At 50.7% G+C, this 13,459-nt stretch overlaps 1 protein-coding gene across 3 annotated transcripts in view; it reads right to left on the reverse strand.

Annotated features, from left to right (window-relative positions):
• The window catches only part of SDS (serine dehydratase), a 7,241-nt gene extending 1,182 nt beyond the window's left edge, over positions 1-6,059 (reverse strand). The window contains exons 1-7 of one of the 3 annotated variants that reach the window (XM_081036470.1): positions 5,593-5,899; positions 5,182-5,221; positions 4,799-4,938; positions 4,610-4,701; positions 3,607-3,834; positions 1,686-1,810; positions 784-988 (exon numbers count right to left, since the gene is read on the reverse strand). In XM_081036470.1, the coding sequence (XP_080892596.1) occupies positions 784-988; positions 1,686-1,810; positions 3,607-3,834; positions 4,610-4,701; positions 4,799-4,938; positions 5,182-5,221; positions 5,593-5,745 (983 nt within the window). In that variant the 5' untranslated portion in view covers positions 5,746-5,899. Of the gene's footprint in view, positions 1-281; positions 989-1,292; positions 1,811-3,606; positions 3,835-4,609; positions 4,702-4,798; positions 4,939-5,181; positions 5,222-5,592 lie in introns of those variants that run through there. The other 2 variants (XM_081036471.1, XM_081036469.1) reach the window with 2 other exon arrangements.
• Positions 6,060-13,459: the final 7,400 nt, after the last annotated feature.

Raw genomic sequence — 13,459 nt, forward strand, 5'->3', positions numbered from 1 at the left:
GTTATCAGGAAGGACTTTCCTCAGCATGAGGTCGGTCTCATCCACCTGCCCAGCGGGTTCTGCCCCAAGCCCTTCTTATCCAGCCACTTCCCTCACCAGCTTCCCGCCTCCTGGCAGGCAAGCCCAGCTGGGCTGGGGGTCTTGAGTTCCAGATGGGGCTCCGGGGTTCCGTGGGGCCGGGGTGGAGGTGGGGGTGCTCAGTGTCGCCCACAGGTGTGATGGGAGGAAGGGGGGGAGGGAGGAAGACCATGATGAGGGAAAAACTCAAAGGATCTTTGTTTCATAAATATGTATTTTTCACTGAAAAAGTTTACATTAGAAAAATGAGTAAGGGTCAGGGGAGGGTGGGGCTTCTGGGAGGAAGGACAAGTAGGTTCCTCCACCCGGGACCGTGGCCCTGCCAGCCTTCCAGGGAGAAAACTTGGGCAGGACTCCTGGCTCAGAGGATACATCCTGCTGGGATTCCAGGCCCCGCCCACCACCCTGCTCTGGGGACCTGGCAGGTACCAGAGGGTAGTTGTCACCCTCGCAGGCGTGGCTAAGGATGGTCACACAGATAGCAGACGTTCAGTTCACAGCCTCTCTGGCTGCTGACCTTCAGCCTCCACCTGGGAGCGTCAGCCCCTCCACACAGTGGGCTTGTGAGTACGAGAAGGTACCGGCTGGCCCGGCCGCAGGCTCAGCCAGACATAAGAATATGTACAATGAGGGGCTGGATAAAACTGCAGCCCCTCCAGGGGTCTCCCAGGTAGGGGAGGGGGGCGAGTGGGGGAGAGTCCTCACTTGGGCAGCCCGTTCTTCATGCCCAGCTGTTTCTTGAGGGCCTGCAGCTGGGCCAGGCTAATGTTGCTGCCGCCACAGACAATGACCACGAGAGACGACAGGGGCACTGGGAGCTTCCCCTCTCCTTGCAGCTTCTGAACCACGCGGCTGTAGACAGCGGCCAGGGCTGCCCCACAGGCAGGCTCCACCAGGATCTTCTCCTCGTCTGCCAGAGGAGGGGGGTGGTGAGGGCGGGGCCGAGTTCCACAGGGTGCAAATCAGCCAGGCCTCTCTCAGCCCTAGCCACAGACCCAGGTCCTGGACCAAACCTGCCATCATTACCTACATTGACCTTTCAAGCCCTGAGCCAAGGCTAGGTTTCACCATGAGTGCTAACACATATAAAATGATTGTAATTGCCTGAGCGTTGTGTTGAGGATTCTGAGGCATCATCTGAGCAACAGTGCATGGTTGTTGATTAGCAACCATGCTGACTGCCAGTCAGAATTAAGTGGCAACATCAATGCTACCTGTGTGTGCCGCACACTATCCCTGTCTTAGGCTGAATCCAGAAAGAGTCCAACATAGTTCAGACCCACTTCAGAGTCCATCCTATACTTTCGTTTTTTACCTGGCTGCCAGGAAGCTCAGAATCAACATTTTTTTCAATACTCAATTATTATCCCCTGCTGTCATGGTTATCAGGCTTACTTCTTCATTTGTGCCGTTGGTCTTTCTATTTTGTATTTTATTATTCTGCATTGTAGTATTATCTTTCATTAATGGGAAGTTATAGGAAGGGGTGAGAGACAGAATTATGAGGAAAATTTGCAGTGATGGAGTCCCTTGGCATACCAAGTGGACAGGGCAGCCACTTAGTTCCTGAACCAGCAGGTTGGGTCTTGAAAGGACCTGGAACATACCCACAAACTTCTCAATGGCGGCCACAGCCTCCTGGTCCGAGATAACTTCTGAGAAAATGCGGTGTTCCTGAAACAGCTTCAGGGCCTGAGCTCCCACTGTCTTCACGCACAGAGCCTTGGCAACACTGAAGAGGGGGCGTAGGAAATGGGAATGGAGGAAACAGAGGCAGGATGGGAGGGAGAGAGAGACAGAAGGATGGATGTGAGAGGGAGGAGGAACTGGGGTACATGGGCAGGGGATGGGGCATGCCGTCTGTAGCTGTAAAGCATTGAAAAGTACCAGAGGCTCCCCAAACAGAGCAGGGTCTTCCAATAAAGCACAGGTTGCTTGAATGGGGGTAAATAGCATCATTTTTTGGTCAACACGACTCAAAAGCAAACACCCTAAAGGCCCCCTTGTGATTTCCTGGTAAGATTCCCAGCCTTTGCTCCAGGTTGTCACCTCCACTTGCTTAACCCCCACTAAGCTTAGCACCGCTCTGCCTGCCCAAGCCCTGTCCTTCAAGGCTCAGGATTAAGGCTGCCTCCTGCAAGAAGTCCTCCAGGAGTTGCACTCAGTCCCATGACCCCATGTGGAATTCTCAAATGATCCTCCCCATAACACACACATAGTTAGACCACTTCCTGAGAAAGCATTAGGTGCCAAACCCCTCACAGCCTTATAAATGCTTACAATAATCTTCGTTGTTAATTGGCTCAATTTTATAGGAGGGAAAACCGAGGCAGAGAACATGCAGCCACTTGCCCAAGATTACACATCTAGGGAGCGGTAGTGCTGGGATTGCAAGCAGGAGCCATATAACTCCAGGACCTGCACTTGTAATCGACGTTCCCTTTCTCCCCAGCTTCCCTGAGTGATCTATTCCCAGCTCATCCCCCTCTCTCGCCCAGGAGTGTCTCTGCCTGGACCACCTTAAGCCCTTAGCCCAGTATGTGGCCCACAGTAGATGCTCAACAATTACTTCTGCAATCTCAACACTGCAGGATCCGGGGACAACGTGGCAGCTCTGGGGTGCTGGGCTTAGGAATCTGGAAGTTCTTGCCTGGACTCAGTCCTCCCTATCTGTGGCAGAGGCTTGTCTACCCGACATCCCCAATATCTCTTCTAGGTGTACACACGGATGCCTAGTGGGAAGACATTTCCCAGCCTCCCTTGCAGCAGGCGTGGCCATGTGACAGAGTTCTGGTCAATGAGAGAGAAGTGGAACTATTCCAGTCTGTCTGTAAAGGGAGGGGGCCACAGTTTCTGCTTTGCTTCCTCCTTTCTGTCAGATGGAGTGTGGGTGTGATAGTTGGCACTTAAGCAGCCATTGTGGCCCACAAGGCTATATGACAAGGAAAATGGAGAACAAACTTAAGGAACCTGGGCACCTGGCTTTCATCGAGCTGCCCCCCTGGACAGCCTACCTCTAGACTTTGTTTTCTTTTTTAAATAAAAGGAAATAAAATTCAATCTTGTTTAACTTGCTGTTATTTTGGGCTCCTGTATGAAGCAGCCAAACCTAATGCTAATTATACATCATGTTTCAAAGGGTTGGGGCTGGGGTATGAACTGGGAGCACGAGCTGTGTTTAGTCACCTCTTTCTCCCCAGGTTCAGCCAGTGTCTTGCACATATTAGGGGCTTAGTAAATGGTTGGCAAACTAATGAGGTGTGTAAAACCCTGCCACAGAGGAACTCAATAAATGATTACTGTTAGACTTTTTGTATGAGGAAGTGTGACATTCGTGGTACAGAGTCACACAGACTTGGGCTCAGTCCTAGCAGTACCATTCACTGGCTGTGTGATTCTGGGAAAAGGACCAAAGCCTCCGTTTCCTGACCTGTAAAATGGGACATCAGGCTGTACCTCGCAGCTAGCACAGAGAGGGGCTCCCCAAGGCTTGCCAAACCCCTGATGGGGGCACCCCCGGCTGCTCACCTGGTAACCTGGGGCAGAGAGACGAGCTTGCCGGCAGTGGTGGCAACGTGGAAGCTGTGAGCTCCAATGGTCTCCATGGCGATGACAGGCACATCCCCCCAGCCCACTTCCTGCAGTCCCTGGACCACTCCACACAACATGCCCCCACCACCCACTGACAGCGCGATGGCCCCCGGCTTTGCACTCAGTGTCTCCTTCAGCTCCTTCACGATGGAAGTGTGGCCTTTCCTGGAGGGGGTGGGAGGAGGTGGCAGGTCAGGGCTGGGCTTCCTGGACACCAGGCAGGGGTCCTGGGGATGCCACTTGCCCCCTTCACTTGTCCTCATCCCAAGCACTGATGGGCCTTGGGGCTAGTCCCCTCCTCCCTGACTCCACCTGATTTCCAGATGCCAGCATCTGTATCTCTACCTGAGGGCTTCCTCTGGCCACTGGAATTGCCTATGAATGTGGCAACTGGAAGTGCCAACAGACGACATCCCTCCCCTGGTGACTGTGGGAATTAAGAATTATGGGAGTTGGTGTATGAACACCCCGCATCCTCTCCTGCGGGTGGGTAACTGGTTCATGTTCCATGCCAGCGTCCAGGGACCCCAGGGATTAAGCTCCAGTTGTCCACAGCAGTCCCCTCCCCTTAGAGGCCCAATTAGCGGCTTCCTTCTTTCCTCATCTCACTTCCCCACTCTGATGAATCACTTCTCAAGTAAACTGCTTTCCCTGAAATCTTTGTCTCGGGCTCTGCTTTTGGGGAGTGGGGGGACACAATTGTGGACACCTGTGCACCTGAGCTCCTGCATCTGCTCCTGGCCATGTGGAATGAGCATTTGTGCACATCCGTGCGTGCACTGCTGTCCCGCCTGTGCGTGTGCTTCTACCTGACAGTGCGCACATACGCATGTAAAACTGCTCCGCATCCTGGTGTGAGGACGTGCCCCGTGGCAAGTGCCCTCCCTGTGGTGTAGGGAGTGGATGCCACCCACACCCGGCGAGCCTGGGCCCCACGTACCAGATGAGAGGGTCATCAAAAGGAGGTATGTAGACCCAACCTGGGTTGTTCTTTGCCAGAGCCTTAGCTAGCTCGACGGCCTCGTCCAACATCTGCAAGACCACGGGAGAGGGGGGAGGCGGTGAGAAACCGGGGGACCCTCCTCTGCCACCAGCTGCCCTGGAGGACCCTGCCCAGGTCAGCACTCACCTCACCCACCACCTTGACGGTGGCGCCCTCATTCTTGAGCCGCTCGATAGTGAGGGCAGGTGTGGTGCTGGGCACGACGATGGTGGCAGGAATGCCCAGCTTCCTGGCAGCATAGGCGGCTGCCATGCCTGCATTGCCCGCTGCCAGGGGAGGGGAGTAGAGAGAGAGTGGGTCAGTGTGGAAGGGCCTGGGAGCCTGACCTTGAGGCTCTGAACCCCACTACCCCCGTGACCGCAGCCTTCCCCACCCCCGGGAATTCCAAATTGGGACTGCTGCAAATGTTTGCAAAGGTTCAAGGCTGGGGACACCAGGGCCCAGAGAGGTGGAGCGCCTGGCCTGGGAACACACAGCAGAGGAGAGGAGGACGCATGCCGACCATTTACCGGAGGAGCAGACGAAATGTTCACAGCCTCGCTCAGCCCACTGTGGAGACAAGGGGAAGGGTCAGCCCACCTCCTGTCTGCTCCTGGGCTCTTCCCTCCCAGCTGGAATACCTCGCAGCGATTCCATCTGCACTTCCTTCACAGGGAACTTGTACTGCCCTAACCTCTCAGATGACATCTTCCCTCCCCAAAGAGGATGGCTCAGGGAAGGGTGAAGGAGAGGCTGGCATCAGCCCCCGAGGGGACCCTTATCCCCGGCACCCTTTATCCAGAGGAAGTGCTAATGGTGGTTGCTCAGGCATTGTGAGGAGTCAGCAGGGCCTCGCCTGGAACTCCTTGGATTTCACATGGCACTAGCCGTGCCCTGTACAGGAAAGGGGACATGCCACCCTCACCCGGAGCCCTCCGTACCGTCTGGCAGAGGTGTCCGATGCCCCGGATCTTAAAGGAGCCTGAGGGCTGGGCGCTGTCCATCTTGAGATAGACGCTGGTGCCGGCCACTTTGGACAGCGCCATGCTGTCCCGGATGGGGGTCTTTGCGTGCAGGGGCTCTCCGGAAGTCATTGCTGGGAGAAAGGAAGGGCAAAGGAGATGGAGCTGGGTGGCTGGACCAAGAGAGCCAGGAGTAGATTGGAGTTGGTCTCAATGGATGGACTGGGTAGGCAGTCCGCCGGCAGAGGGAGGGTCGATGGACCAGCAGACTGTCTTCCCAATTGTCCCAGAAGCTACTCCTCCGGGACTTTATTTCCTGGGTGCCTCCGGGCAGCCAATAGGGCCTCAGGGCCAGCCACACCCCCGCAGGACCCGCCCCCTGGCCTGAGGCCCAGGGGGCAGGGGAGGCTTGGAAGGGAGAAGGAGGCTGGCTGCACTCCGCCTCTGGCAGCTTCCTCCCCTCTCTCCCCCACCCCTCTCTGCTCCCCTGCCCTCCACCCCCCACCCCCACCCAGTTGTCAGCTTCTTTTGCAAAAGAGTACCTACTTCCCAAGGACTGTTAGAAGGCTTGCAGGAGGATGGTGTGAGATACTACACTTAAAGTCACTGGCATGTGGTTGGCACACAGTAGGCACCCAAGAAACAAACGACGGAGGAAGCAGGTCCTACCATTATCCTCGTCTTACAGAAAGGGAAGCTGAGGCATAGGAAGAGGGATGCAGAGTTGGTACTTTATCCCAGCAATGTGACTCCCAAACCTACAATGTGAACACAGTTCCTTATTGCCTTTCCCTGTCGTCCTTTTCTGACTCTTTTGTCCTAAAGGGGCAGGTGGCATGATGGGCAAGACCCAGGTTGACCAGGGTTCAAATCCTGGCTCTTGCCGTTTACTAGCTGTGTGGCCCTGGGCAGTCACTTTGCCTCCTGGACTCTCCCTTCTCTTCTCTGTAAAATGTGGATGATGATAATTCCTCTCTCGCAGGAATGGATGACATGATAATGTATGTGGGTAAGGGGCCCAGAACTGAGTGTTGAGGAAGTCTTAGCAGCCATTGTTGTCATCATAATCTTCACAGAACTGAACTCACTCCCTCTCCCTACCCCATGCCAAGCGTCCTGTCTGTCCCTGGCTGTGTGCAGGGGTCTGTCTGCCCACAGGGTGGTGTACAGACACACACACACACACACACACACACACACACACTCCTGGCCAGCTCTCTCTCTGGCCCCCTCAACAAAGCTCTCTTGTCCATTTGGTTGGCCGGGACGAGAATATCGATGAGCCAGAGGGCAGTGAGAGTACAAACAGCCCGCATAGCCGTCGCTTTCTGTGGGACAACAAGCTGTCCCCTCTTGCTGCCCCCCGACCTTCCACAGGCACTCCCCAGCCCCCTCCCCTGTGGGACGTCCACAGGCACATGTTGGGCACACCGATGGTAGAGGCTTATGTGTGTGCATCTGAGGGTATACAGCCGGCGCTCACATTGCCCAGCGTCTGCTGGTGCCCGGTCCCATGCCAGAAGTTTCCCTTGTGAAGTGTCACTTAACCCTCACACAGTCAGGTGAGCGGACATTTTGAGTCCCATGTCACAGGTGAGGAAACTGGCTCAGAGGTGGAGTAAAACTGTCACCCAGGTGGCAGCGGCAGAATGCAAACCCAGGAATTCTGAGTCATTTGAGGACACCCGGCTGACGGAGAGCGTTGAGATGGGGGTCAGAGAGAGCCACCTGGCCCAGCCTGGTCCCATTAGGGGTCCAAGAGGCAGGCGTGTGACATGAGGTTATCCACACCACCAGTGAAATGGGACTAAGGCAGATACCTGCCTTAGAATGCTGCATTCTCTCGACTCGACTGCAAGCACACCGTGATTGGATGGGGGGCAGCTGCAGGTGCTAGGAACAAGACCATTCGTTCTGTCTTTAGACCTCTCTATATTGTTTCAATGGTTTCAACAAGTATCTATCGCTGTTGTGATTTGAAAAACATCAAATTAAGAAAATCAATCAGATAAGAACCAAAAAGAGGGAAAAAGACAAAATGTATACCACTGTTGTTCACATTCTGTTTGGTATGTCCTTTTTATAATAATAACTTTATTGAGATACAATTGGCATAGCGTACAATTTGCCCATTTACAGAGCATTAGTTTTAGCACATTTTCATCACCCCAAAAAGAAACCCCGTACCCACTAACAGTCACTCCCCTTGCCCCGCCCTCTCTAGCCCCTGGTGGTTACCAGTCTGCATTCTGTTTCCATGGATTTGCCTTTTGTGGACGTTTCATATAAATGGAATCAGACAATATGTGGTCTTTTGTGTCTGACTTCTTTCACTTGGTATCATGCTTTCAAGGTTGACCCATGTTGTAGCTTGGGTCAACATTTATATTTCTTTTCTTTGCAGCTGAATAATATTCCACTGTATGGATGGACCACATTGTATTTATCTATTCACCCATTAATGAACACTTGCTGTCTGGGCATATCTTTATTTTCAAATATATAAAAAAAATGTACATGTGTGAGTACATGTGTGGTTCTGTGTCCCATTACATGGACAGAAACCCAAGACGCTGAGGGGGCTGGGGCCTCACCCAAGGTCACCCTGGGGAGGAAATGGAGCAGAAGCAGGTAGTGTAGCCGTGTCATGGGGACGTTCTGACCAGTTAGCTGCTGAGGTCTCGAGGGGAGATTGGCCACAGTCGTGGTGCAAACCTCAGGGGGGTCAATTCATGCCTGTGGCTCTAGCATCCAAGGCATGTCTGTTTCCAGATAGCAAGGGTAGACAGCTCTGTTACATCACACACTCCCGGGAAGTGTTTCTGAGGATGGCCTGACCAGCGTGTCCTTGGCTGTGGGAGGTGGTGATTCTGACGGTTGTTTTCACAGCTTAGGGAGAAACGCACAGCTCTCACCTCTGTTTGCCCTTCTGGCGGGTGCAGCCAAGTCTCCTGATTAGTTAAGGTCTCCAGCTCCCGAGTCCTACAGAGCTGGGTTGAAACTGACACACAGCTGTGTGACCTCAGGTGGTCACCTAACTTCCCTTAGCCTCAGTTTCCTGCAGCAAGAAATGGGATGATGGGTATTGCAGGACTTAGAGATAATGGCAATCCAGTGCCAGGCATGGAGTAAGGGCTCAAAGAACAGTAGCTGCTATTATGATTATCTTTGTTCTCGTTGTTGTGGTGTTTTTTTTTAATTGGGTAGCAGTGTGTTTTTCCAGGACCCATCAGCTCCCTGTCAAGTCTTTGTTCTCAATCCAGTTGTAGACGGCGCAGTTCACCGGCCCATGTGGGACGTGAACTGGCGAACTTGGCGTTATGAGCACTGCGCTCCAACCACTGAGTTAACCAGCCGCCCAGCAGCAGCCCAGCTCCAAGCCCAAACCATTGCTTTTCACTCCAGTTGTGGAGGGCGCAGCTCCCTGGCCCATGTGGGAATCGAACCAGCAACCCTGTTGTTAAGAGCTTGCACTCCAACCAACTGAGCCATCCGGCCACCCCCCTTTTTAGTTTCTTTTTTGTTCGTTTGTTTGTTTTGTTATTATTATTATTATTATTATTATTATTATCCAGAACTTTTCCACCCCTCCTGGTCCTCTTCTCCTGAGTGCTCCCTCCAGGCCCAGCTCCTCATTCGTGTTTCCTCCCCTTCAAGTCTGGGTTGGAGCCTCTTTGGGATTCTGTGGCCTGGTAGCCCCTGGAGTCTCTCCCTGGGGGCCACAGCAGCCTGAGGGCAGGTCTGTACTGACTCAGTCCCTGCTGGATTCCTCTCTCTCTCCTCCAACCACGGGGCATCCCACAATACACAGGATAGTGCCCCCACAACAAAGAACTATCTGGCCCCAAATGTCAGCAGTGCTGAGATCGAGTAGGACTTAATCCAATGTGGGCAAAATGTGCTTTATCTAAAAAGCTGTGGTTTTATATCCACCTGCTACTCAATCAACCCCCCAGAGAAGTGAAAAGATTTTTTCTTGGTGAAATGAATACAAGCAAATCAGGCCTCGCTTGTTTTGGACGTAATGAATTCAACCTCTGAGGCCCTCACTGTAGGATTTGGCAGCCAACCCTCTTCACTTTCGTTCACCAGGCTTCCACTCATCACTCCACTTGGTTGAGACCTGATGGAACCCTCGTTGGGCCATTTGATGGCTCTGGGCCATTTGACGCCTCCTGGCTTTGTGTCATCCACAGATGTGACAAACAGCTTCTTGGTGGGCCCTCACGGCGAAAGCTGGCTGTGGCCAAGGTCAGGACCCACGGCTACACTGAGTCTTCCCCTGGAGGGTATCATCACCCATCAGTCGCGTGCAGTGGGTAGAGTTGGCAAGGTCCAAACAGCCTATGGGGGATTTTGTCTAGAGTTCATCGAAAAGTCAAGATATTTGCAACAGAATTAAATCTCAGACCACAAACTCAGTGTGCAACAAAGGAAGACTTCTTTACTTTTCCCTAACTCGGCTTAATTTTTATTTCAAGCAGATAATTAATTGGAGGCGGTAAGTGTTTCCCTCTTCTCCCCAGGATGGCAGGGACACTTTGGGGCCAAGTCTTCACAGGCAGGGTGGGGGTGCTGTCTGGTCCTCAATTGTCTGTCCCCCACCCCCACCTCAGATTACCCAGGAGGCTTTTCTCATTCCCAGCCATGTGGGTCCTTGTCCTATGGTCTGGAGCCTACAACAATCATTCCAGAGTTTTGGCCACTGCCATAAATTCGTTCTCTTATTCTGCTGTCACCCCCATTCCCTGCTTGCAGGAAACCTGCCCCTCCACCCCACCCCCAGACCCTCAGCAGTGGAGTGCTGGAGTGGACTCCTACTATCTGTTAAATTTGCAGGAGGTTTAGGAGCCAGTTATTAAAACTTTGGTAGCTTGAAACTGTCCATTGTGGGTGTACTGACACCACGAAAATCAGCAAATGCTACAAATTGGGACTCTTCCCCTCCTTCTTTTTCCTTCCTTCCTTCCTCCCTCCCTCCGTCTCTCTCTCTGTCTCTTTCTCTCCTCCTTTGGGGAAGGAATCATAAATTAATATTCTTCAAAATATTATTCCTCCATCACACACACCTCATCTATGCATTTCTGCTAATTATGCAGGCAAATAACTATGGCAAAGAGGGAGAACATGTTATCTGTGACCCCGGGATGGTCTCCTTCATGACCTCTTCTTTATCTAGTGGTTGCAGCCAATTTCTTTTCTACCTTTTTCCCCGTCATCTGCTAACTTCTCAACATCTATATCTAATAAGTGGACCAGCCTCTCTCTCCATTTAAAAACATAAGACTTTGGTCAATTAAGTTCTATTTTAATGAGAATGAAGAAAACTCATTATTTAGCACCGTCCAAGGAGAATCTTTCTGCAAAGTAAAGAATCCTCCTGTAAAAGGTATTGTTACTTCCCACTACTTTTGCAGGTTTGAGTGTAGGGACTTTTTAAAAATCTTTTTATTTTAGAATAGTTTTAGAGTTACATAAAAGACCATCTAAAACTGCACAGACAGTACAGAGAGTTCCCATATACCCCACTTCCAGCTTCCTTTATTATTAAAAAGTTACGTTAATATGGTACATGTTGTCATCATTATTGAACCAATATTGATATATTATTATTCACTGAAGTCCACACTTTATTCAGATTTCTTTAGCTTTTACCGAATCCCCTTTTTCTGTCCCAGGATCCCACCCAGGAAACCACATGGCTTTTACTTGTCACGTTCCCTTCGGCTCCTTTTGGCTGTGACAGTTTCTCAGACTTCCCTTGTTTTTGATGACCTTGACAATTCCCCACAGCCCTCATTGTGGATTTTATGTGTTTTTTGTTTTTTTTTTCTCACGAGTAAAGTAGGGTGAGAGGGCTTGGGGAGGAAGACCACGGAAGTGAAATGCCATTGTCAGCCCATCCCATCAAGGCCATATGACCTACCAACATGACTGACCTCTGTCGATGCTGACCTTAGTCACCTGGTCGGGGTAGGGTGTGTCAGGTCTCTCCACTGTAAAGTTCCTCTTTTTCTTGGGGTATGGGATTTTTAAAAAAGTTTCATCCCTCTATGCACCACACGGACCCCCTATTTATTTGGGGTGTTTACTGTCCCTGCTTGGTAATTGCCTTTCTGTTTATGAGTCACCCAGCTCTATCTGTATCGAATGGGGAAATCATTGCACAAAGCCACAGATTTACGAACGCTTTCCCTCCCTCTGTGACAATAATGCCTCTCGTGTTGAGACCCACGAGGTCTCTAGACAGATTCTCTAGGCCCATGCTGTCCAGTACGCAAGCCAGTGACCACTTGTAGCTATTTACATTGAAATTATTCAAAATTAAATAAAATGCACAATTCAATTCCTCAGTCTCACAGCCACTTTGCAAGGGCTCAGTAGCCACAGCTGGTCACTGGCTACCATACAGATTATGAAACGTTTTCATTTTCACATCTTCTCATTGCCCCCTGCCTCCTTGCTCCTCTCCTCCCTCATCCCCACCTCCCTGTTACAGCCAGGATAACCAATATCGTCAGCGTGGTTTTCCATGAGCCTACAGGTACATATACCATCAAAGACTGATATATCAGGCACTTCTGGACATTGTTCTTTGTAAAAAAAATAATAATAATAATAAAAAGAAGTCATTGCATACTGTACATATTGTTTTTCCTTTTCTCATTTAAAATGCATCATGAATACCTCTCTGGGTCAATAGGTTCAGATCTAATTTATTCTTGGTGATGGCTGCGTAAAATTCCATGTTTGAGCGTATGTTATTACCTACTCAACCATTTCCTAATTCCAGTTTTGTTTGGTTTGTTTTTTGCTATTCTAAACAGCGATTTAATTAATAAACACTCTCATACCCGTATTTCTACCCTCTGGTCCTTTTTTTTTGAGAATAAATCCCCCCAATTAAGATTTCTGGGTCAAAGAAATAAGTATTTATCAAAGTGGAATAGATACTGACCGATTCATTTCCCAAAAGGCTGTAGCAATTCCTAGTCACACCAGCAACATGTGACGTACTTATTTTGCCTCATACTCTCCAGCCCTGGTTGTTATTGCTTTTCGGCTTAAAATTTTTTATTTTATTTTTGCCCACCTAATAGCTTTTAAAATGGCATTTTGTTGTTGCTCTAATTTGCATTTTTCTGTTGCTACATCTGTAATGCTTTATTGCATCTAATTGACTCATATGTCAACTGCAAGCCTCTTGAGGACCGGGAGGGTATCTTATTAATTCTTGTCTCCACCTCTCCTTTCACGGGCCCTCGATTTTGGTAGTTTGGGGTAATGTTTGCTGAATGCATCAGTGAATGGATGGTTCTCATGGATCCGAATTTTCCTTGGCCTTGAGGGCAGATGTTAAACTGTCCCCTTTTTTCTATGGACCTCAGTTTCCCCACCCACAACAAGGGTGCATTGTATGGCCCTCGCTGATTTTTTCAGCTCAGACAACTCAACCATGGCTATGAATTTGTAAGTCTCTTAGGACAAGACCATCCAAGTTGGATGTGAGGTCCCTCAGAGATTGGCTCCATGGCCTGTTTGCTGGGCAACCTGGGGCAAGTCGCTTAACCTTTCTGTGCCACAGCGTCTCCCTTGATAACTGACTCCGAGAATTCCTCTGTACAAGGAATTCTCAAACTCAGATATCTACAGGGCCAGGCAGAGGTCTGTTGGGAGTTGGAAATGCAATGGGGGAAAAGCAGGGACAGTGGCAAATGGAGGGAAATGGAGGCCATGTCCCTCTACAGAGGACAGAGTGAATTAGCTCCATTCAGCAGAAATGTGGCCCTCAAGTTTGAGACACAGTATGTTCTAGAATGGTTTATCATCTTGGCAAGGGTCTGAG

The sequence above is a fragment of the Rhinolophus hipposideros genome (assembly GCF_964194185.1).
Source record: "Rhinolophus hipposideros genome assembly, chromosome: 24".
NCBI lineage: Eukaryota > Metazoa > Chordata > Mammalia > Chiroptera > Rhinolophidae > Rhinolophus > Rhinolophus hipposideros.